This window comes from Vanellus vanellus (assembly GCF_965231255.1).
Source record: "Vanellus vanellus genome assembly, chromosome: Z".
Lineage (NCBI taxonomy): Eukaryota > Metazoa > Chordata > Aves > Charadriiformes > Charadriidae > Vanellus > Vanellus vanellus.
This window is the reverse complement of record NC_138908.1, coordinates 36,315,459-36,339,294: the sequence shown is the minus strand read 5'-3', so window position 1 is coordinate 36,339,294 and position 23,836 is coordinate 36,315,459. Positions and strand designations below refer to the sequence as shown.

Here is a 23,836-nt window from a genome sequence, read left to right as displayed (position 1 = left end):
TCTAGTCATGGCTAGCCTAGTGTTAGATCCTCAAATAGAACCTAGAATTGGAACACACACAAATGTAGGCACAAGAGAATAAACTTAATGTCTTTTGAAAACTAGGCCAGCTGTTGAGCTTAGTGGGCAAACACACTGCCTTTTCTGTGTTGGCTACAGCTATTTGCCGTGTTCAAATACAAGCAGATAGCAAATGTTCAACAGAGCCACTACGGTGCTTAAAGATCACAGGTTGCTTTGCTAGGCTCAGTGATCAATAGACCAGAAACATTCTTTCTAAACATCCCATGCTGTACATGCTAATCTATGCAGCCTAATATTTATCAAAGTAATCATCATTGTTCTTTTTACATTATTTGCAGTAGTAGAATCAGCAGCAACAAGAAACATGCCAGAGGCCACCTGGTAAAGGATTTTACAAGAACTGACTCACCACCAATGTGCTACAGTGACTATTCAGATGAAGTTGCATGTCAGAACAACAACAACAAAAAGACTTCTCCAGATATGAGGGAAACTGATACCCAAGACCTTTTGAAGTAGGTGCAGGTTCACAGGAATGCTGTTTTTCCCACACTCCCAGCATTTCTGTGGCAGCTTACAGCAAGACAGAGCTACTGCTCCCAGCATATCCATGGCGAGCTCTCAGTTAAGGCAGGTGCACTGCTTTTGCTAGGTTGCCTATCATGCATTGGAGATTCCATTGTGATTCAGGCACAGACTTACCACGGTCCCTGGAAAGAAGCAGTGAAGTGCACAATGGCGTTTGGTCTTCTAGCACTTCCTGCATCTAGAGAGGAGGCTCAGCTTTCTGCATCCATGGGGAGCAAGGCAAAGCACAAAATCCCTAGCTGCGAACTAGTTAAACTTGCTCACTGCTGTTCTACTGTGTAGCCAGGATGATGTATATAGAGACAGGATGATAAATACACAGAAAAAGAAGAAAACAAGCAGGGTGCTAATGTTGTGAGCCTGTGAATTTTCCTTTGGAATTCTCTTTAATATCCCTCTTGTTTAACCTCAAAAAAGCTCCCATTGACAGAATCCTCACATTAATTAAGGCCCTGAGGCTCTGCACTTCCTCATCAAGCACTTCCCTTAGCTCATAGTGCAGATGTGTCATCACCCAGGTTGAAGTTTGAGACTTTAACTGACTTTAATTTTACTACTGTCCAAGTAAACTGATTTTTATATTATAACAAGTATAATCCTAGGCACTTTGTACTCAAAAAATTGTGAGCTGGAGGTAAAGGGATCCCTTCAAAGTGAAGCAGCAAGTTAAGAAGGGCAACAGACGCAGTCTATTATCTCATTCTTGCAGACAGTATTCCTTATCATACCTTAAAGAATACAGTTCTTTGTGCAACAACTTCGCTGACAGTGTTATCTCTGCCTGAGTGATGATCCAAAATTGGACCCTCCTCCCAAGGTTTTAGATGTACTCTATGATCCAGCACACAGATGGCTGTGATATAGACTGCCTTGATTTGGTATTTGATTGCAAACTTTACATGCAGTCTGAGGACTTGACTTAATTCCTTCTGATAGGCAAAGAACCTGGAAGAACTGTGTCAATACGTGCAGTTGTCAGGACAAAGTCAGGACTACCCCTTCCAGCTCACAGGGTATGGCTGGGGATAGGGCCTTATAACTTTAAGACAATTTTTAAGGAAAAAAAAAGATACCCACATTTTCCCCTAGCACAGCCATATCCATGAATTGAGGGCACCTTTCCTCCTCTCAGGTAGGGGATTACCACAGAAAACAAACAGACCCCTCTCCAGTATTTGACATCCAGTGCAGGCTGATGGGAGTAAATACTCAGGTGGAAGCTACCTTCTCTTCCCCTAGTTTCCCTAAGAAGAATGGATGATGAAACGGACATCACCACTCTAGCCTGTCAGTGTCTCAACCATTCACTTCTGTTCAAATGCAGCATCTCCAGCCACTGCTCCTCTGAGCGACTCTCTCAAGCATGAAGTATCCCCTACACCTGGTGCAAGCAATGGTGCTTCGTAAGGCAGCACAAGCCTGTTTCTGAGACAGGCCATATGTTATTGCAGCAGCTACTGCAGCAGCTACAGACACACTAGGGGAAAAATAAGAATTGAAAGCTTGCATAAGAAAGTATTGGAAACACCATACTTACAACACATTTGGATAGACAGTCTAGCCCTTGCAAGGGAACAAAGGGGATTTATGTTGCTATTCCAAGGGAGAATAGTGTCCTTTCAGCCATTAGACAGCCCAAATGTAAATCAGCACATGGGGTTGCAGCTTTATGACAAACCTCAGTCACAGTAATGTTATCTGGCACTGTTTCTTCTTTCCTCTTCTCTTTGCCTCCAGTCCTTCCTTATCTATTTCTTGCTAGGATATGGTTATCCAGGCAGTATCAGCAATGTCAATATTTCCTTAGCAGGTTACTCTTTTCTCTCTGCTCCACCTACTTCTCAGGATCCTTTGAAATCATCAACTTCTTAGCTATCTCTACTTGTTTTCATGTATGCATACATGCATGATAGCAGCCAGGCCAGAGATAGTCTGGCCATAGACTATTCATGCATAGTCCAGGACACAGTATGTCAGATATTAAGATCACAGAGAACTTCCTTCATACATCTGTATTTACACTGGGACATCTAATCCCCAAACAGGCTGGGGATAAGCCAAAGAGGCAATACTGTTCCTGTGGCTTTAGATGCACACCCATGCAAGCTGAGATTCACACCACACTGCACACGAGGAATTGTATTCCCAGGGACTTTCTTGGAACATCTGGCATGGACTTCCTGAATACAGGACAGACACAAATATCAGCATAGGCCAGCAGGTGTGTTTGATTGCCAGGAGATGACAGCTTCTTATAAACATGTATTTGTTCTCAACATGCTCTACCTTAGCCCCAGGTCAAGCCTTTCTTTGAAAAGCTTTTCCAAACCTTGGCATAAAGGTTGCTTTCTTTCAATCAACATAACCACAAATCTGAGATGACAGTATTTTTGGGGACACTACCAGCAGAAGAAATTTCAAGCCTGGTTAAACCCAGTTCTCACCACAGACAGCATGGAATCAGATAGACCATTCAATAGTTTACTGAAATCATCAACTTCAAGGTTTTGTTTTTGTTTTGTTTTGTTTTGTTTTTAATTAAACATCAGCTGAGAACCAACTGCATCACAACTGCAACGCCACAGAGCTTTCAGGGAGGGCGAGTAACTTTTGAATGAACATATTAGTTATTTCAGACATACATTTTTATTCAGGTGTAAGCTTAGCTTCTCAAATTGAAATAATAGGTTCTTATTTCATATAGACATTTGCTTTTGCCTAATCCTCTACTAACTCAAGAAGCAGGCAGCATGCACAAAAACTTTAGGTTCCTATTTCAAATTAGTCCTTACACCTGGTTTCCAGACTTGATCAAGAGGCAGGGTACATCGGTAAACAACGAGTAACTGACAAAAAGCTGTTTTGTTTTCTGTCTCTCCTAAAGTGCATTCTGCTGGGGTATGCAGATTCCCTCTCTCTGGGATTAAGCATGTTAAATACAGCTAGAATGACTTCACCGGATTAGTTAAACTAAATGGATAGCCATATAATGTTCTTTTATTCATCAGACAGCACAGCTAACAAACAAACATAACAAACAAAGCAGTAAACATTTTGCAGCTGACCAAACTGCAGTCCAGAGGTCTTCTTTAGAAACAGTAAATATATAATAGATCTCACCTGGGAAATATAAACTGAATCTTTAAAAACTCTCCAAAAAGATGCCTTTGGATTTTCATTTGTCAAGTAAAATGCAAAGGCAAAATCTGTGCAATAAAAAAAACCAAACATAAAACCACATGCTTGAATATAGTAGAATATAACCTGACGTCACTAAGGTTTATGGGAAGACCTTCTCTATTTCTACTAGGATTAGGACAAGATGAGTGAAAACCAAATACCCGGATCTCAAAACACTAAACATCTTCAGGCAGATATCAAGCATCTTCCACTAGCTCAATAAAATGCACGTTCAGAACACTTGTGATATCATTATACCCAATTAAACCCCAGTTTCAAAAGTGCCTTTGGCATCTTGGAGAGTGCCTCTTGTTTGCTCTATAATAACATACAGAACAGATATAACAGCTTACCAGCTGCATCACACACCAATTTGGCAAAAGAGTGTCTTGCAATTGCAAGGGTATACAAATTTACTGTCCCTTATTTTAGCTAAGCCATCCAGTATTGTCCACTAAACCATCTCATTTATTATGGCTAATCTGGAAAAGGAAATAGAATAAGCTCCTGTCCTAAACACAGGAAGAAAAAAATCAAAGTACTGTAAACTTCATAGTTAAAATTACAAATGCTCATCATTGCTGTATAAGGAGCAAGAACTTATTTGGACCGATTTGTTTTTCTGATAAATTACTCAACTAGAATGAACATATTTACACCAATGAGAAATAAAAGCTCCCAGCCGCTCTATAAGATACTGAAAACTTCAAAACAATATAGTCTGCATGTCATTTCCTGTGTCTCTCTCCAGAAATGCTATTTAAGAAAAGAAAAATAGGAACACTTGCATGAAAAAAGGATCTTTGCATCCAACAGCCTCATCTTCCCCCAGTGATTAATCTTTCCTGAACGCCCAAAACAGGAGCTGCCAATAGAAAAGGAAAGCATACAATCAACTTAACTGGGCACAATAATGAGAAAAATAGGACCTGCTGTACAAATCAAAGAAATGCACAATTGATCTGCACAAAGATGCATTTTGACAAAGTCAAATCATCCTAGAATAAAAACATATGGCCCCATACCCCTGAAAAGTTTACAGACTGCACAGCCAACAAGTAGGAAGTGGACGCAGATAATACAAGGAAAATACACAGTTAATACAGTCGCATAATGCCAGGACAAGGGGTTCAAACAGTCCAAACTCCTCCAACAATATCACCATTAACCACCTCCCTACATGACAGAAAAAGGACACTACCAAGAATAGCAATTAAAGGCTCACAGGCATCCTACAGTGTCTCATTTTAACCAATGGTACAAAAAAACATCAGAGAAGCAAGGAAGGAAGGAAAGAAGGAAGCTACACAAAGATGTAGCTTTTCAAGCCTCCTCCAACAGAGGAAAGACCAAGAAGTCTGAATCTGATTGAGGAAAAAAGGGCCCTAGCAAATTGATCAACTGTTTTTAAGTGAACTAACACAACGTCATGCTTTGGCCATCCCTACTGTGTACACAGATGACAGCCTTGACATTGCCAAGCTGAGCAATACACATTCCAACTCCCACTACTCACATTTTCATCTTCCCATATGACAGTACAAACCATCCATATTCAATAGTGAGGTCCAGACCAGTATTTTTAGATATCAAGGCATGTGCAGGCACATGAAAAGCCTCCACAACATTGACTGTTGACTACTTAAGCATCTTCAGAAACATCGTTTTGCATGCCAAAGGATATTTCTGTTTCATAGCAGCTGTAATGTCCATGTGAACTGCCATGGAATTAAAGCTCACATCTGCAATTGTCTTTTCTTACCAGTCATTATTCTCTGGGCTTCATATGGTTCCATATAGCCAGTGTTCTCTCCTTTTCTCATTCTACTCAACTCACTTTTGGCATCAAATGGATCTGAGTAGTCATCAGCTATCAACACCTGAAAGACAGGAAAGTAACTGTTACTAGAATCTCCAAGTCAGATGTGCAAACCAGAAGGCAGTAACACCCGACCAGCAAAAAGAAAACCAGTTTCACACAGCTGCATCTTATGCCACCTTCAAAGTAGAATCTGAGTTCAGAGGACAAATACACAATTGTGACAAATCAGTTACTAAATGGTGCTGAAATAGAACTGTGCTTCTGTTCATACCAGAAACCTCTCAAATGCAGACTCTATGTCAAAAGATTTCTGACTAGCACAAGACAGGGAATAACCGGGATGGACAAATTAGAAAGATCCAATCAGTCAGCACATTCAATACAGTGCAATTCTTATCAAAGAAATTTGCTAATATTCAGCAAAAAACGCACACTTTCACTTGCACTTACTTCACCCCCTTCTGCTTTTTAGGTTTATCAGCTACAACTGAAATGATTGTTAAAACTTTTTCAAATAAATGCTCACAGGCTATTCTTTTCACTGCATTAATAAGAAGCTTTATAATTTTAGTTCTCAGTGGAAAAGGAACAAGACACAAAGCAAGCTGCTTTTTAAAATTATTTTCTTGAACCCATCTGTACTATTCTTTCTCTCAAAGGCACATTATATTTACCTGTATTTTGTGAACTAGGACAAAAGGCAGCAAGAAGAAATTATCTGTCAGAAGAACAAGTTTTCTTCCTCCATCAGTAGACTAGAAAAAGCTGAACGTTAGAAAATCTCACCCTTTACCCTACATTACCATTCTCCCCTGTCTGCTGCAAAATCATCGTATGTTGTGTAAGTCCCATTGGTTACATAGGTAACAGGAATCATTCCTCCCTGTTATTGAAGGGGAGGAGTTAATCTTGGTTTCTAGAAGCTGGAAAGGGGACAAGGGCAAATAAAAAAATCCTCATATGAGAATTACTCCAGAGCATAGGGATGTCATGTAGGACAGGCATGAGTCCGAGGCAGAAAGAGCAGAGGCAGGCCTCAGCATCAGAATCCCCAGAGAATCATAAAATAATTCAGGTGGGAAAGGACCCTAGGAGATCACTCCAGTCCAACCCCTCACTCAAAGCAGGGCAAGAATGAAAGGTTCTGCCCTGAAGGCCCACTCTCTTTAAGAGAGATTTTTCAACCAAGACTCTTTCTGTCCCATCAGTTACCTTACATCATTAAGACCAGCACCAGTAAGACTGACAGCAGACTGCTGTTCCAACAGCTTCAACCTTTTCAACAAAGAACCAGAAGTACATGGCCAGCTGTGATACTGAAGCTGCATCTGCTTCTGTCTTCTGCTGCCAGCATACCCCACCAGAGTGAGCAAAAAACAGGACACACAAGCATTTCCAGATCAAACAGCTGCACAAATGCCATGGAGTTAATTAACACTGTAGAGATCATGGAATCATAGAATGGTTTAGGTTGGAAAGGACCTTGAAGATCATCGAGTTCCAACCCCCCTGCCATAGGCAGGGACACCTCCCACTAGATCAGGTTGCCCAAGGCCACATCCAGCCTGGCCTTGAACACCTCCAGGGATGGGGCCTCAACAACTTCTCTGGACAACCTGTTCCAGTGTCTTACCACCCTCAAAGTGAAAAACTTCTTCCTAATGTTTAATCTAAACCTGCCATCTTCCAGTTTAAAGCCATTCCCCCTCATCCTATCACTTACATGCCCTAGTAAAAAGTCCTTCCCCAGCTCTCCTGTAGGCCCCCTTTAGGTACTGGAAGGCCGCAGTAAGATCTCCCTGGAGCCTTCTCTTCTCCAGGCTGAACAGCCCCAACTCTTTCAGCCTCTCCTCATAGGAGAGGTGCTCCAGCCCTCAGATCATCCTTGTGGCTCTCCTCTGGACTCGCTCCAGCAGGTCCATGTCCTTCTTATGTTGGGGACTCCAGAGCTGGATGCAGTACTCCAGGTGGGGTCTCACGAGAGTGGAGTAGAGGGGGGCAGAATCACCTCCTTTGACCTGCTGGCCACACTTCTTCTGATGCAGCCCAGGATATGGTTGGCCTTCTGGGCTGCAAATGCACATTGCTGGCTCATGCTGAGCTTCTCATCAATCAGAACCCCCAGGTCCTTCTCCTCAGGGCTGCTCTCCAGCCATACCCCACCCAGCCTGTGCTTGGGATTGCCCCGACCCAGATGTAGGACCTTGCACTTGGTCTTGTTGAACTGCATGAGGTTGGCTTGGGCCCACCTCTCCAGCCTGTCCAGGTCCCTCTGGATGGCATCCCTCCCCTCCAGCGTTTCTACCTTGCCAAACAGCTTGGTATCATTGGCAAACTTGCTGAGGGTGCACTCGACCCCACTGTCCACGTCGCTGACAAATATGTTGAATGGCATTTGTTATAGTAAAGGAGAAAACTGCATTAAATCTTTACTTCACTTGTAGGTTAAAAGGTTGTCTCCCTTCTCCCTGAGGTTTTTTTTAATAATTTTCCAATTTGCTACAATTAATGAAATTCTTATTTTGACCTTGTAGTGATCAGGATAATCACAGAATGGCTGAGGTTGGAAGGGACCTCTTGATATTATCCAATAGAATTCCTGTTTATCAGGGTCAGAACAGGTTGTGCATGAGGATGTCCCGTGAGGTCTTGAATATCTCCATAGGTAGATCCTCCACAGCATCTCTGGACAGCTTCTTTCAATGTTTGACCATTATCACAGTAAAAGGTGTTTTCTTGTGCTCAGATGGACTTCCATGTATTTTGATTTGTGCCTGTTGCCTCTTGTCCTGTCACTGGGCAGTGCCAAGAAAAGTCTGGCTCCATCTTCACTCTCTTCCATCAAGTATTTATACACGTTGATCCCCACAGTCACTTAACTTCTCTAGGCTGACCAGTCCCAGCTCTCTCAGCCTCTCCTCATATGAAAAATGCTCCAGTCCCACTATCAGCTTCATAGACCTTTATTGGACTTGCTCCAGTACATCTTTGTCTTTCTTGCGTTGAGGAGGTGACAACTGGACCCACCAGTCCAGATGGGGCCTCACCAGTGCTGGGTAGAGGTGAAAAGTCACCTCCCTTCACCTGTCAACACTCCTTTTAATGCAGCCTGGGTTAGTATTGGCCCTCTTTACTGTGAGGGCGCATTGCTGGCTCATGTTCAACTTCCTGTCACACAGGACCCCAAAGTCCTTCTCCGCTGAGCTGCTTTCCAGCCACTTAGGTTGCAATAGGCTTTTCATGGCTGGGACGGGTGTATTCTTAGCTGGGTAAAAAACTGGCTGGATGGCTGGGCCCAAAGAGTGGTGGGGAATGGAGTTAAATCTGCTTGGCAGCGAGTCACAAGTGGTGTTCTCCATGGCTCAGTACTGGGCCAATTCTCTTTAATATCTTTATCGAAGGTCTGGATGAGGGGATCGAGTACACCCTTAGTTTGCAGATGACAGCAAGTTGAGCAGGAGTCTTGATCTGCTTGAGGGTAGGAAGGATTTACAGAGGAATCTGGATTGGCTAGATCGATGGGCTGAGGCCAACTTTATGAGGTTCAGTAAGGCTAAATGCCAGGTCCTGCACTTGGATCACAACAACCCCATGCAAGGCTACAGGCTTAGGGAAGAGTGGCTGGAAAGCTGCCCAGCAGAAAATTACCTGGGGGTATTGGGCAACAGCCAGCTGAATATGAGCCAGCAGTGTGCCCAGGTGGCCAAGAAGGCCAACAGCATCCTGGCTTGTATCAGAAATAGTGTGGCCAGCAGGACTGGGGAGGTGATTGTCCCTCTGTACTCTGCACTGGTGAGGCCATACCTCAGATACTGTGTTCAGTTTTGGGCCCCTTGCTACAAGAAAGACATCGAGATTCTGGACCGTGTCCAGAGAAGAGCAATGAAGCTGGTGAAGGGTCTAGAGCACATGTCTTACGAGGAGTGTCTGAGGGAACTGGAGTTGTTTAGTCTGGAGAAAAGGAGGCTGAGGGGAGACCTTATTGCTCTCTACAACTACCTTAAAGGAGGCTGTAGCAAGGTGGGAGTAAGTCTCTTTTTCCGAGTAATAAAGACAAAAGGAAACAGCCTCAAGTTGCATCAGGGGAGGTTTAGATTGGATATCAGGAAAAATTTATTCACTGAAAGGGTTGTCAGGCTGCCCAGGGAAGTGGTTGTGTCACTGTCCCTGGAGCTTCCCTGAGCTTCTCATCAATCGGGACCCCTAAGTTCTTCTCCTCAGGGCTGCCCTCCAGCCATTCCCCGCTGAGCCTGTATTTGTGCTTGGGATTGCCCCGACCCAGATGTAAGACCTTGCACTTGGTCTTGTTGAACTGCATGAGGTTGTCTTGGGCCCACCTCTCCAGCCTGTTCAGGTCCCTTGAAGATCTCCTTGAAGATCAGATCTCAGGCAGAGATCTCCTTTAAGAGTAAGGAACAAAACATGTCACACAGTTTTGGAGTCACTAGTCAGGCCCTACAACACTGCCACACTGCTATTTTATACGACTTATTTTGCTTACCAAAAAACCTCCCAAAACAAAACAAAAAAACACTCAACCAAAAAAACCCCACCACATTCCTCAGCATAAGCTCCCAGCCCCTAGACTACACAGATCACTCACAAGCACATCCCAAAGAAGGGACATCTTAAAAGATGTATTTGTTATCACTGAATACACAGTTCTGAGTGTCAGATCAAGACTTAGCTGTCCTATAGTCACAGGTTAACAGCTGAAATACCAAAGTATCTGGGATTGATATTTTAATTATAATGAATTGTGTTTTTCTCTACTCAAAGTTTAAAGTGACTGCAAGTTTTTGTTTGACCAGAAACCACCAGACTGACATGGATAATAGAGGGAGGTAAAAATAACTCTTTCTCTCACGCAGTGTCTAAAATTACTGCCTCATTATTGCAAAAAACAGTTAACCCAAAGGAAAAGTCCCCTCCCTCATGCCTGGCAACATATGCCCAAACTGCAAATCAAGTGACAGCAGCTGCACACTCTTAAGACAAACCATGTGTATCACACACCAGTAATTTCTTCTAGTCACAAGGACAGGTTTATCTCCAAATATGTTGCATTTGAAATGCCATCCATTTAGTGTTCTGATGCATCCTGTCAAGAGCTGCTGGACTGTAGCATGGGCTCTGTGCTGCCCTCCTATTACAAATGTTGACAAGGAATACTTCCAAATTCTTAGCAGAACAGTACTAAAACATGAAACAGAAAGCTAACACAGTTATTCCATATTTCTTCTTCTCCATTTGCCAAAAATATACTAGGAGGGAAATTATATATACAAAATGCTGTCAAACAAGATAAAAATCAAGACTGATTTGCTTTAAGCACAATGGTAACATACTTGAGAGCTTACTGTATCGAACATGAACAGGACTAAAGCAACTAACTTGTTATTCAGAAGAGGTCTAAGAAAGCAAAAGCTGCTTTCTAACAAAGAAATTAAAGAAAATGTAAGATGGTCCAAACCCGCATTATTTCATTATTGTATTTATTACTATTATTACCTTTTATTATCTGTAAATCTGTACCAGATCAGACTGAGGCTGGAAATATATCCACTATAATAATCCCTGGAGTGAAAACCTCAACTACTTGGGACAGTGGGTGTAAACTCCTCTCCTTCAGATGAATAATAGTGTTACAAGCACTATAGGATTCCATACAGCTCACCATCACTATGTTTTCAATCAGGCCACCTATCAAAGACGTCAGATCGGGCAAACCTGCTCCCCCACATGACCACCCCCCAAAAAACCCACCCAAAACAAAACAGAAAACCAAACCAAAACAAAACAAAAATCCAAAACAAAATCTCCCAAGCAAATACCAAACCCACTTTTCAGCACTCAGTCAGGTAGAAAGAGCAGTCTGCTTCACCTTTCTGGAGCTGTATAACTGTATCTCCGTATTAAAAGTAGCTTTACAGCTTTGAGCTGTCAGAGGGCTCCCCAGGTGACTGTTACTGTTTCCATATATATTAGAATTTACTAATTCTCAGCCTCAATATAGCAGTTGGACAGTGCCAACATTTGATTTCCTCTGTACTTCCTAACAGCTATATGTTTTCCACTTCTAGGAAGTGTCAAGTTTTTCTTCTTCTTTCAAAAAGAAGTCTTCTTTAAAAAGGCTTGAAAACCTTAAATGAGTAGGATTGTTAGTTTTACTAGAACATAGCTACTGTAGATGCCTAAACTCCTTTTCACAATCCCATTATGGAAGATTATTTCTCCTGTTCTTAGAGATCCCAGCTAGAAAAAGGGTTCCTACTCTGCAAGTCCTTGTGCTATCTCCCCAGAAATTACTTTTACCTTAGCAAGCTCACCTTCCAAGCCAACATGCAGTAGGTCAGACAAAGTACAGACAGTCTTTTGATGAATGACAAAGTTCTGAGTACAAAAGATTTGCTTCATGCCATAGGGTATGAGTAGATCGTCATCATACCCCTTCATGCCATCCTCACAAAACACAAGCTTGCCAATTTTATGTGCAAGTTCTGTTCACAAGCCTATCAGTACCCCAGGTACATCCCTTGCATGTGCATCTGCATTTGCAGATCATGATCTTAATCACCTCCATGCCATGTGGGGAAGATCCAATGTGGGAGCACAATCATAGAATGGTTTAGGTTGGAAGAGACCTTAAAGATCATCCAGTTCCAACCCCCCTGACATGGGTAGGGACACATTCCACCAGACCAGGTTGCTCAAAGCCCCATCCAATGCTTATTTTCTATCATGTAGATCTAGTACCAGTAACTTGAGGCCTGAGTAACTTCAAGCAAAAGAAACTCCAATACATAAATAGAAGTGCACTGACAAAAAGTAAGCAAAACCTGTATTTAAGCTTCCATGATCAGAGAGATCAACAAGGATTTAGGGAACACTCATAGGAGTTCTCCCTAGCAGGTTGTCTGTTAAAACTCAAAGGCAAAAGAAAAGGAGTATGGCTCAGTTACCAAACAAATTGACAAATTCAAACCCATAGCTCTAGCTAAAAAGTCAGTTAGTGGATACAAGATCAAAAACCAAAATCAACCCTCCCCTAGAAAATTAAATACAAGCTAAGATTCTGGTTTACCCCTCTAATATATATTAACTAATGTGCAAGCTTCACTGTTGATGCATAATCTTTGTTCTTCTACAGTCTTAAAAATACCGTTTAAGACCTACACATATTATTATATTAAATACAGGTTTAAAAGAGTATTTGCATATGCAAAAGCATGATTTGCAAATTCAGCAACAGGAAGAAAACAAAGAACATACCTAAATGCATAATTTTGCAGATATTTCTGTCTGACTAAAAAGAGCATTTTAAAGGGAACAAACAAAAAAGAAACAGCAACTTCGGCAAAGAACTGTGTGTTATTTCACTGATTTAGTGGCGGTCATGATTAAGGACTCACCATTCTGGAAGAATCCAAGAGGAATTATGATAAATCACATGAAGGAAAAGACCAAAGGACCTCTCCTGCCAGCCAAACCTTTGGGAGACTTATAATGAGAGACTCTTTTTGGGGGGAGATTTATTATTAAATATTATGTATTATAAATATATTATTAATATATATGGCAATATATATGTGGCAGACCACATATTCCTCTCTCAGTTTTTGTGACTGGCAATTAAGTCCACCAGTATCACACAAAAGAACATGTGACTGTCAGCAGAGATACAGAAGAGAAGAGCAGTTAGAAACTGAATTTGTGTCAGAGAACACAATGGTTAACACATTTAATACAATGCAATGAAAATTCCTCATCCTCTCTAAGAATTTGTAGTCACAAAAGACCAATCACTAGCTGCAGTAGAAGTTACTCTATATTAAGGGGAGGGGTGGGGGGGGCGGTTTTGATTTTTTTTTTACAACAACCATGTGAAATTTTTGACAAATAGCAAATTTCTCTCCTTGTCGCCAAGCAATCTCCAGGTCTCACATTTCAAACATGCCCTAAGCAGATGTTTCCTTAAAAATAATACTTTCATTTAATGCCCAGACAACTGCACATCAGAAAGGTCTCTGATGATGAAGCCTGGACAAAGCTCAGCATGTATACAAAAGGACCGCAGAATTTGGTCTGGATTGTTTTCCAAATGAATGAAGACCTGCACTTATGCTTTCTTCCATGAAGCACTGAATTCAAGAACCTGTTGGGTAACCCTCCCCATAGCTTCAGTACCACCTTTTTTCAAAATAAAGTTCATAGCCTTGGAAAACCTGCAAATACAGTGATCTGTAGCTGAAATACCAAAGGATCAGCAGAAGGATCAGGAAGAGCAAAAGAAGGATTTTTAATATCTTGCTAATGAGTCAGAAATTTAAGTCATGATTCTAGAGGACTACTCTACAGATGGAGCTGTGTATAGAGCCTTTCATTCTGCTCCTAAATTTGAGTGTTAGAAAGACCTGCATCAGCTCTGCCCTTAAAAGAAATCACAGGCCTCATTCAGAGCTTTGATTTCCAGAGAAGGACACATTCCTTATCTAAAATATAACTGAAGCACAAATTGGGAAAGGCAGCTCCTAAATTTGTGAGACAGATGTGGACTGGTAGCCAGGTGTTGGGGAAAAAAAAAAAAAGCCAGTATTTAATAACAGGGTTTCAAGAGTTTCTCCCCCATACACAAGCCTTAGTTTTCAGAGAAGATTAATTGCTCTTTGTGGTTTCTACAAGCCCACACACTCACAGGGACACAACCTCACTGCTAACAAGCTGATCTATAAACAACAGTTCTTGTCTTCTTGCCTCCACATTTCTCTCCTCTATGCCCTTGATTCCCCACACAGTAATTGCAGTTCCCTGCCATCCCATGTGTGGATAATTCATAGAATCATAGAATAGTTTGGGTTGGAAGGGACCTTTAAAGTTCATCTAGTCCAACCCTTCTGCAATGATCAGGGACATCTTCAACTAGATCAGGTTGCTCAGAGCCCCATCCAACCTGACCTTTAATATTTCCAAGGATGGTGCACCTACCACCTCTCTGAGCAATCTGTTCCAGTGTTTCACGACCCTCACTGCAAAAAATTTCTTCCTTATATCTAGGCCAGATCTTCCCTCTTTTAGTTTAAAGCCATTACCTCTTTTCCTACCACAACAGGCCCCGCTAAAAAGTTTGTCCCCACATTTCCTGTAGGCCCCTGTACGTGACATAGGGCAACACAGGCCACCCAGATGCTTCTGCTCAAAGTTTAAAAACAGCGTTCTACCTGCTTTCCCCTCAGTAAGGAAAGGGTCCTTCCTTGACCCATCCACTCAAGTATTTTAAATTTGAAAATATACCTTCCAGCATCTGCCAATAGATCCAAGAGTTATGGAAGGAAGAACACAGAGTAGTTAATAGATATTGTTCACTTCAGAAAATAATGTAAAAAAAACCACCATCCAACCAAAAAGATATATATTTGTATCCCATGCACTGACATTAGCTGAATATGTTTTGTAAAATAATTTTGAACAGTTCATGCACAATGCACAACTACTCCAAAACCACACCTTACATCTGTTCCCTTGGCTGTTTTACAGTAACATTTAGAGAAACAGTGACACATACAGTAAGATCCGTACCACAGTCCCTTTCCCATCTATCACCAGAATCCACTGTATGCTGTTTGAACTGACAGGTCCCATATTACTTCCTCCACTTCAACACAGCATCTAGCATACTGTTAGTCAAGAATACAATCACGCTGACACAGGGCAGGAAAGGAATGAGAAGTCAAACCATATTCTTTGCCATGGAGCGGTGCTCTGCATGAATTTCTGAGAATCAGATGCTATAAGCAACAGGCAAGGACGTATACAAAGATGATTAGAGACACAAACATCTCTCCTATACCAAACAGTGTTAGTGAGCTTGGGGAACAAAGGAGCTTGTAAAAAAATACAGAATAAGCATTTCTTCAGTGATCCAAGCAAATACAATGGCAATCTGGCCACCACAAGATCAGATTCCAAACCAGAAGTTTACTAGCAAACTTGGTGGTTAAAAAGGGAAACACAGATTCACCTTTTTCCTTTCTAGACCCTTTCTCCTCATTAATCAGGCTAAAAGTCATTTACATAAGTTCCAATACATGTTCTTACAGTGACTAATTTCTCATTTAGAGTTAAAATGTCCTTTAAATCACAATAAACTACATAACTTTATTCTGTCTATAGAAGGTTTCACTTCCACATATATTACATTACAACAGGCTACCGCAGCCATGAGTGGTTCTGTTAGTTTTTGAGCTTGAACTGAAAACTATGGTCATGAAGTCCAAATTACTGGCCTGATAGTTGAGGGGAGTGCAGTGAATATTATCTACCTGGACTTCAGTAAGGCCTTTGACCCTGTCTCCCATAAAGTCCTTGTGTACATGCTGTTGATGTATAGGCTGGATGAACAGATGGTGAAGTGGCCTGAAATCTGGCTGAACATCGAGGTCCAGAGGGTGGTGATCACACTCTCCCAGAACACTCCCACTCCCTCCGTCAACCTCCATGTGTCCAGCTGCTTCATACTGCCTTCCGATAGCTCTTCTCTTCTTGGATCTCTCTGTGTTCAAGAGTTTGAAAATTTGGATGGTTACCAGAGCTGATACCGTTCCAAGCTGTGCAATACGCTGCAGATGCCAGACATACTTGTAACTGAACAGCATACCACATCACTTCAAGCAGCCTGAAAGTCACTAAGGCTCCACAGGCTCAGATAATAACTAAATGTCTTCCCATTCATAAGACTGTAATAGTCTCTTAATCATGAGACTCAACATATGTGGAAAAATGCATTTCTAGCTGCATTATAGCTGCACTATAGCAACATGGAATACATAGAAAAAACGCATTTTGCTGCTTTTATGTGTGGTCTTGCCCTAGCCATTCATGCAGGTTCACAAGACCAGTGGCCACCAGCATCTTTTCCTTGAGACCTTTGACTCAAAGGCAGAGCCATATGCCAATGGGAACCACATGCAGAGAGGAAGACTGTTTCAGAGTAGAACAAATTTTAAAGAGTGGCCACCTGGCACCCTGCTCCAATGGGTTAAATGTGGGAATAAGACATAGAGTTACATTTGTAGTTTAGGATCTCTAGAAACTATACACTTTGATATAAATAAGCCAAACATTGCTTAGACATCTTTCAAGTGTTTCCTCAAGGCACCTTGAAAAGCCAGCTGAAAGATTCTGGTGAATACACCTGACTTGTTCTTACTTGCAAGATCAACTAAAACTTAGACCTTCCATAAACAAAAATAAGAAAAACATCTTCTCAGTGCTTACCAAAAAGTTTTAATTATATACAGTTATTAATAATATTCCATGGAGCCTAAGCATTTTTATGCAAGACCTTAAAAGTTCAAACAGCATTTCCACAGTCTATTGCAATGTCAGGAAGGTACTTGTTTCTTACATGATGGAGGGAAAGCTTTCAAGGCAACCAGCTTTAGCCCTGATGCATAACTAGCAGCCAGATCTCTTCACCACACTTCTGAAGTGGATCCCATGGAAACAAAGGGCTTTTTTTTCATATACAATTGTAGAATTCACACATAGACAGTTTTCAGGTCTTTGTAAATCAAGTCAGCGACTATGCTGCCCTGAACACTTTCCTGCATGATTGCTGCTGCCACACAACTTTTACATACTTTTGCACTGGATCAGCTCTGCCTGTGCAGAATTGGGCTGTTTTCTACAGCGTCAGATATGTCCTGTCCTGTGGAAATGGATCTTGCAACTTGCAGTGTCTTCTGCATTCAATATCCAGAACTGCTTCACAGTTCTGCCTCCACTGTACAGAGGGAGTGCAAAATGCTACTCATTATGAAATAGTTATCTTTTTGCAGAGTCTAGTTGGAGGTCAGTAATGAGTGGTGTCCTTCAGGGGTCAGTACTGGGTCCAGTCCTGTTCAATATATTCGTCAATGACCTGGATGAAGGGATAGAGTGTACCATCAGCAAGTTTGCTGATGACACAAAACTGGGAGGAGTGGCTGACACACCAGAAGGCTGTGCTGCTTTACAGCGTGACCTGGACAGGCTGGAGAGTTGGGCAGAGAGGAACCTAATGAAATTCAACAAGGGTAAGTGTAGGGTACTGCATCTGGGGAGGAATAACCCCACGCATCAGTACAAGTTGGGGGCTGAACTCCTTGAGAGCAGCTCTTCGGAAAGGGACCTGGGAGTCCTGGTGGACAACAGGATGACCATGAGCCAGCAACGTACCCTGGTGGCCAAGAAGGCCAATGGCATCCTGGGGTGCATCAAGAAGAGTGTGGCCATCAGGTGGAGGGAGGTCATTCTCCCCCTCTACTCTGCCCTGGTGAGGCCGCATCTGGAGTACTGTGTCCAGTTCTGGGTTCCCCAGTTCAAGAAAGACAGGGATCTGCTGGAGACGGTCCAGCAAAGGGCTACAAAGATGATTAGGGGATTAGAACATCTCTCCTATGAGGAAAGACTGAGGGACTTGAGTCTTTTTAGTCTAGAGAAAAGAAGAATGAGGGGAGATCTTATTAATGCTTACAAATACTTAAAGGGAGGGTGCTAGGGAGATGGGAACAGTCTTTTTTCAGTGATGCCCACTGATAGGACAGGAGGTAATGGGCACAAACTTGAACATAGGAAGTTCTATCTTAACATGAGGAGGAACTTTTTTATTTTGAGGGTGGCAGAGCACTGGAACAGGCTGCTCAGAGAGGTTGTGGAGTTTCCCACTCTGGAGACATTCAAAACCAGCCTGGACACCGTCCTGTGCAACTTGCTGTAGGTGACCCTGCTCTGGCAGGGGGGTTGGACTAGATGATCTCCAGAGGTCTCTTCCAACCCTGACCATTCTGTTATTCTGTAAAGGACAAGTATGCTGCAATCCCAGCTTTTATAATCGCAAGAACTTCCTTCAATGGAGTATGATACAGTTGCTCAGTGTTCCAGGTTCTTCACTTGCAAAGCCAGAGAGAGAAATGTTTGTGTTCAAAAAAGCATAATAGGTTAGAAAATATACAAAGTATCGTTTCACACACTTTCCCCTCAACTATTACACTTTCATGGATTTACACACACCACACAATGCCAAATAGAGGAGAGTCGCCCAGAAAGACTTCAACTAATTATTTTAGATCCCCAGTTCACCAAGTGGTTTGTCTATTGCACTGATCCTAACCCAAGTCTCACATTTATTCTTACACAAATACAGTAGCCACCAGGTTGTTCCAGCATATAGCCACATGTTGTTCTGGCTTGCCTACACTCATTTGTTTGCTACAGGAAAGCTAAGTAGTTACCATCTCCCAGGCCAGCACTAAAGATGGAAGCCAGTAATTTCTTATCCTTCATGCTGGAGGAACTGAGCTCCTTCTGCATGAATTCCAACATAGCCTGCTCTCCTTTAGCACCACTGCTAAAGCCCCAAAACCTGCATGAAAAAATCCACCTACCAGCCTGAATTCAAAGACATCTGACAATGGTGATGCTCCCTTAGGCATCTGTTGCAGAGGTTAGTCACCTCACTATTAAAGAAGCATGGCAATTTAGCTTTGTCTGCTTCAGCTTTAGTTGGTACTTCTAACTCTACACATCAAAGCTTCCTGAACCTCAGATACATTACATGTCTGTGGTTAGTTACTTTTACAGCCTAAGCCTGGAATCTTGCAAAATACAATCATGCCTGCCACTGCTTTTAATCTCTATCTCCTTTACTCCCTGAATCATCTAGTCTATAATTTTTTTCCTGGGAATTTGAATAACCAGTCTGTTGTTATTCATACTTTGCCATTTGCCCTTTATATGTAGCTACACCAAACAAGCACCTTCCTGAATCTCCTTCCCATTCTAGTAACTCTTTCAAGTTAAACACACAACTGAACTCTTCAGCTAAATCTTTACTGATGACAAGCCACAAAAGTTATAAAATTGCTCATTGAATTTGTTGGAAACCATACTTCTCACTTCTCAGTTAACACATAAAGAAAACAGCACTCTATCCTTGTACGTAAATGAGAAAAAAAACAGAGGTGCTGGAACAGAACACAAGCATTTAGTGAACACTATTGGATCATTAAATACTAACATACTTCTATGATGACAAGTATATGGCAAGTGGATCTTTTTTCATTCCTAAGGTACTTACTAGCTTAAGCTATGCTACTCAGTTTTCCTCCTTTGTTATTAACATTTCAACTATTCTGAATTCAGACATTCATTCTGAATTGTGACATTCATCAACTATTCTAAATGTCAGGCCACTAGTTTTTTTGATACCATCTTTACTGTTCCCTCTAGTTTATCCTTCTTACAGAAGTTTATTTCCACTTGCTTTATTTGCCACTGAACTAGACATACTCTGTTAATTAAATTAGTCATTTGTTGTCCTCAATTAAAAGCATAGGACAGAAGCAGTTCTATGCCTGCCCACTATGACCACTGCTTACCAGGTTCACCTGTGAGGCTGTATATTTCAGAGCTGTGAGATGAAAGAGATTTCAGCAGGAAGGAAATAACACAATTGAACAAAAGACAAGCTATGTAGCTCCTTACAATCAAATTCTGTTGGCGGTGAGGCAGGCACACTTACCTTTTGAGGTGTAGGGACAATTTTATTTCTCTGACATGTTAAAATTTCCTGCTTGTCACATATAGTTCTCTCAAAAACGGAAAGAATGTGACTCTGACATGAGTTTTCTAAATGAGTTTTTAAAAAAAAAAAAAATGTTGGCTGCTCATTCAAAGCAGCAGCAGACAGATTTATGACCACACAAAGTAGCAGCTTTCCCAGCAGCAGATTTAGTTTCTGCTTCAAAAATTGCTTCAGTAGGGTCTAAATTTGAAAGCTAAATAAAAAAAAAAAATCATGCCCTATAAAAAAGAAGAGAATAGCAGTTGCACACGGAAGCATTTTGCGCCGCACAGTTATTTTCTCTGAAGTATGAAGTTGCTAAATACAGTTGCCTAAGAGCAAATACATAGTATCAACACAAGAAACCGAAAGAAGACTGAATACACTAAGACCATAATAAAGTGAGACTCTTAACTTTAATCAATCACTTCCACAACAAAAGTTGCTTCCAGTCAGGAACTACATTTAAATGACAGAGAAAGTAATAAATTCTAGACTTTTAATCTTGTATCATCTCACCATCGCAAGCTGATTTATTTGGAATTCCACCTGGAAAGGATATAATTTATCAAGTTGTCATAGAAATGTGTCACTACTCAATGCAATCATGTTACACATTTAAACATGTACACACAGATCATTTAAATTGACAACATTCAGCACATACTTAGAATTCCTGTGATGTGGCTATTACACTGAAGTTGTAAAAGCCAATTTACAAAATGGAGAAATATTAATTTCCAACATATGAAAAAAAAAAAAAAACAAACAACTATACTCACAGGACCAACAGAGGTGGTGAGACATGCTGGGCTTACAAAATAATTAACACTACTTCCCTCTGCAAAGCTTCCTAGCTGTAACCTGAGTTCCTGAACCCAGCACCTTCCAGCGCTGTGTCTACAGTGTTTTGTTAATATTTGTAGAGAAGGACCAGTAAAAGACAGCAGAACATTTGCAACTGAGACAGTAGCTATAGAGTTTGCTTCAGCTAGCTGCCAGTTGGAAACACAGTTATCATGGAAGTTGTGATGCTGTTGTAACACAGGACTTTGAACTACTTCACCTTTGACACTGAACTAGGAGGCAAAGAAGTTATTAATGAACACTGGACAAATTGCCTCCTTAAAAACAGGCAGTCTGACTTGGGATGGCCTCAGATTTTTAATTTTTTTATTTTTTTATATATGGCTGCTCCATACCATATTCAACGGGGCTGAGGCCACAACTTTGGGTCACAAGTACAGGGCTTCTCAAGTGACCCTAGGGCTCCCCAAGCACCCTCTCAAAGACCCACATCCTATTTTGCAGAAGCATGTCAAACCAAGAGCCTCAGTACCAGTCACAAGGCTGGCATTGCACTGTGTCCCAGAGCAGGGCGAGGCTCACCTGCAAACCTGCCCCATCAGAAAGGTGAGTTTGAAAGCCCAGAGGACAGGGCATCACCACTTCATGTGCCAGCCTTGCACACGCTCTACCTGCCCTGAGATATTAAAGAGGGCCAGAGAAGCATGGTGGAGAGCATTGGCTGCTCCAGGCTCATTCAGACAGGAGCTAGTCCCCTCACCAAAAATTGTTCCAGGATTGACACAGCTGCTGCCCTACTACCTAGTCTACAGGGGTGCGAACAGAGGCACAATACTTACTTTATCTTTCTTGGCAGAGGGGACAGAGGTCACCAGTTGCTTGGAGCCCTTGTTGAGCTTCTTGCCTGTGCCATTGCTGCCACTGCCATTCTCGACCTTGATAAGCCAGTGCTTGGGGGAGATGTACTTCATGTCAGGTGGCATCGCTGGACGGCGTTCACTGTGGCTGCGAAAGAGGTGTGGGGACCCAGCTGCACAGGTGATGGTAGGCATGGCACAGCACGATGAGGAGGAGAAAGCCTTGGGGGCCGCCTCGCCCAGGTCCTCGGGTGTGGAGTAGTCCAGGCGGCACATGGCATGCAGCTTGCGCAGTGATGAGCCAGGCCCACTGTAGGGGTCCTCAAAGTCACGGTCTTTCTGGGCACGGTATGCACGGATCAGGTCACTGGTGTCGTCTCGCAGGCAGCGGTGCAGAAAGCCAGGCGAGGTGTGGTGGTGAAGGTGGAGGTGCGGCGGCCCGTCGGGGCGGGGCGTGCTGCCAGCACTGTTGCGTTTCTCTCGGTAGTCGGGCCGCGGAGGCTGCGGAGGACTCTTGGTCTTGTTATTGCCCAGACTGAAGTACTTATTCAGCCATTTGGCCATCGTCTCTCCCGGCCGCGGCCTCTCAGCACCGCGCGCTGCCCCTGGCGCCCGACGCGCCAGTCCCGCTCACCGCCGCCGCCCGCATGGAGAAGCAGGATGGCGGGGCGGTCCAGACACACCCCTCCGCGCGCACGCAGCTCTACCGCTGCCAACGACTGGAAGGGCCCCGCTTAGGCCCCCGACTTCCCAGCGGGAAGGAACCGTTCCCGGCCCGCTCCGGGCGCTCGCCGAGCTCCGCGCCTTCCCCCGCGGCTCCAGGAGTTTCGCGAGCGCAGCTCTCGCTCCTCCACGCTTGTAGAGGAATCTGGCCTTACCTCAGTACTCAACGGGGAAGCGAGAGACACATCTGCATGCAGGCCTCGCCGCCAGGGCCCGCCCACTGTCGCGGCCGGGGGCGGGGAGAGCCGAGCGGGGCCGGGCCAGGTGCCAGTGGGCGGTGGCGGTACGGTGAGGTGCGCTCCTCCCTGACCGGAAGGAGATGGGCCCAGCGTCTCTGCAGGGCGCCCACTCCAGGGCTCATCGCTGTGTCCTCGAAAGCCCTGGGAGTGGCAGGACGTGCAGTAGCAGCAGCAAACATCTCCGGGGAGCGCGGAAGAGTCGGTATGGCCTTTGCCTGCACTCCGCGGCAAAACGGACGTGGTGGGGGCGTGTCAGGACCCGCCGGGCCGGTGCTGCAGCGGGTGGGATCCGCCCAGTCTTCCGCTCTGCATTCGTGAAAGGGAGCGGAGCTGCTGCTGCGAGGAGGCACGAGAGCTGTTGCTTTCCTAGCTGGTCTGAGGTTCAGGATCTTCTGTCTGTTCCCATGGCCTGTCGTCTGGAGAGGCTGGGACACCTGCAGCTAGGGTGAATGGTCTTCAGCCACTGTCTGCATAGTTTGAGCTCTGACTTCTCTAGCACTGATACCTGTGTGTCCCACAGTGTGATGGAGGGTCTTAGACTGGGCCCAGATGTCATCAAGCCCTGTGGTTAGCTAAAGCTGATGCTAAGCAAACAGGGTATTGTGTGTTTTGTTGGTAGGTGCCTTTCCCAGATTTGTTCCTAGGTAAGGGCTACCTGCTAATCAAATACAGAGATGATACCTGTGTGAGTCATGCTGCTCAGCTTGCGTGTTGCCAAGAGGATCTGTCATCTTCTGGGCCACCATAGTTGTGACCATTTAGTATTGCTTTTTTTATCTTTCTTTATTTGCTTGAAGGTAAACATCTACTATAGCAGGTTTTCCCAAGTTCTTTCTGCCCAGCTGTGATAATCTCACCGGAATCTTTAGTCCCCATCCCAGTGCTGGTTTGGTCTGGCCTTAAAGAAGGCTGGAGGCATTGAATGGATGGTTGAGTGGGGTTAGGAATGTCCTTAGGCTGCTGGCTCCAGGCCTGTCTATGGCCTCTGCCACAA

General features: G+C 43.3%; 1 protein-coding gene across 1 annotated transcript in view; it reads right to left on the bottom strand.

The window, feature by feature from the left end:
• The window catches only part of SHB (SH2 domain containing adaptor protein B), a gene marked incomplete at both ends in the record, with an annotated part of 73,525 nt that extends 51,081 nt beyond the window's left edge, over positions 1 to 22,444 (bottom strand). The window contains 2 exons of the mRNA XM_082497648.1: positions 5,555 to 5,672; positions 21,863 to 22,444. Coding sequence (XP_082353774.1) covers positions 5,555 to 5,672; positions 21,863 to 22,444 — 700 coding nt within the window. The remainder of the gene's footprint in view (positions 1 to 5,554; positions 5,673 to 21,862) is intronic.
• Between the last annotated feature and the right edge of the window lie 1,392 nt (positions 22,445 to 23,836).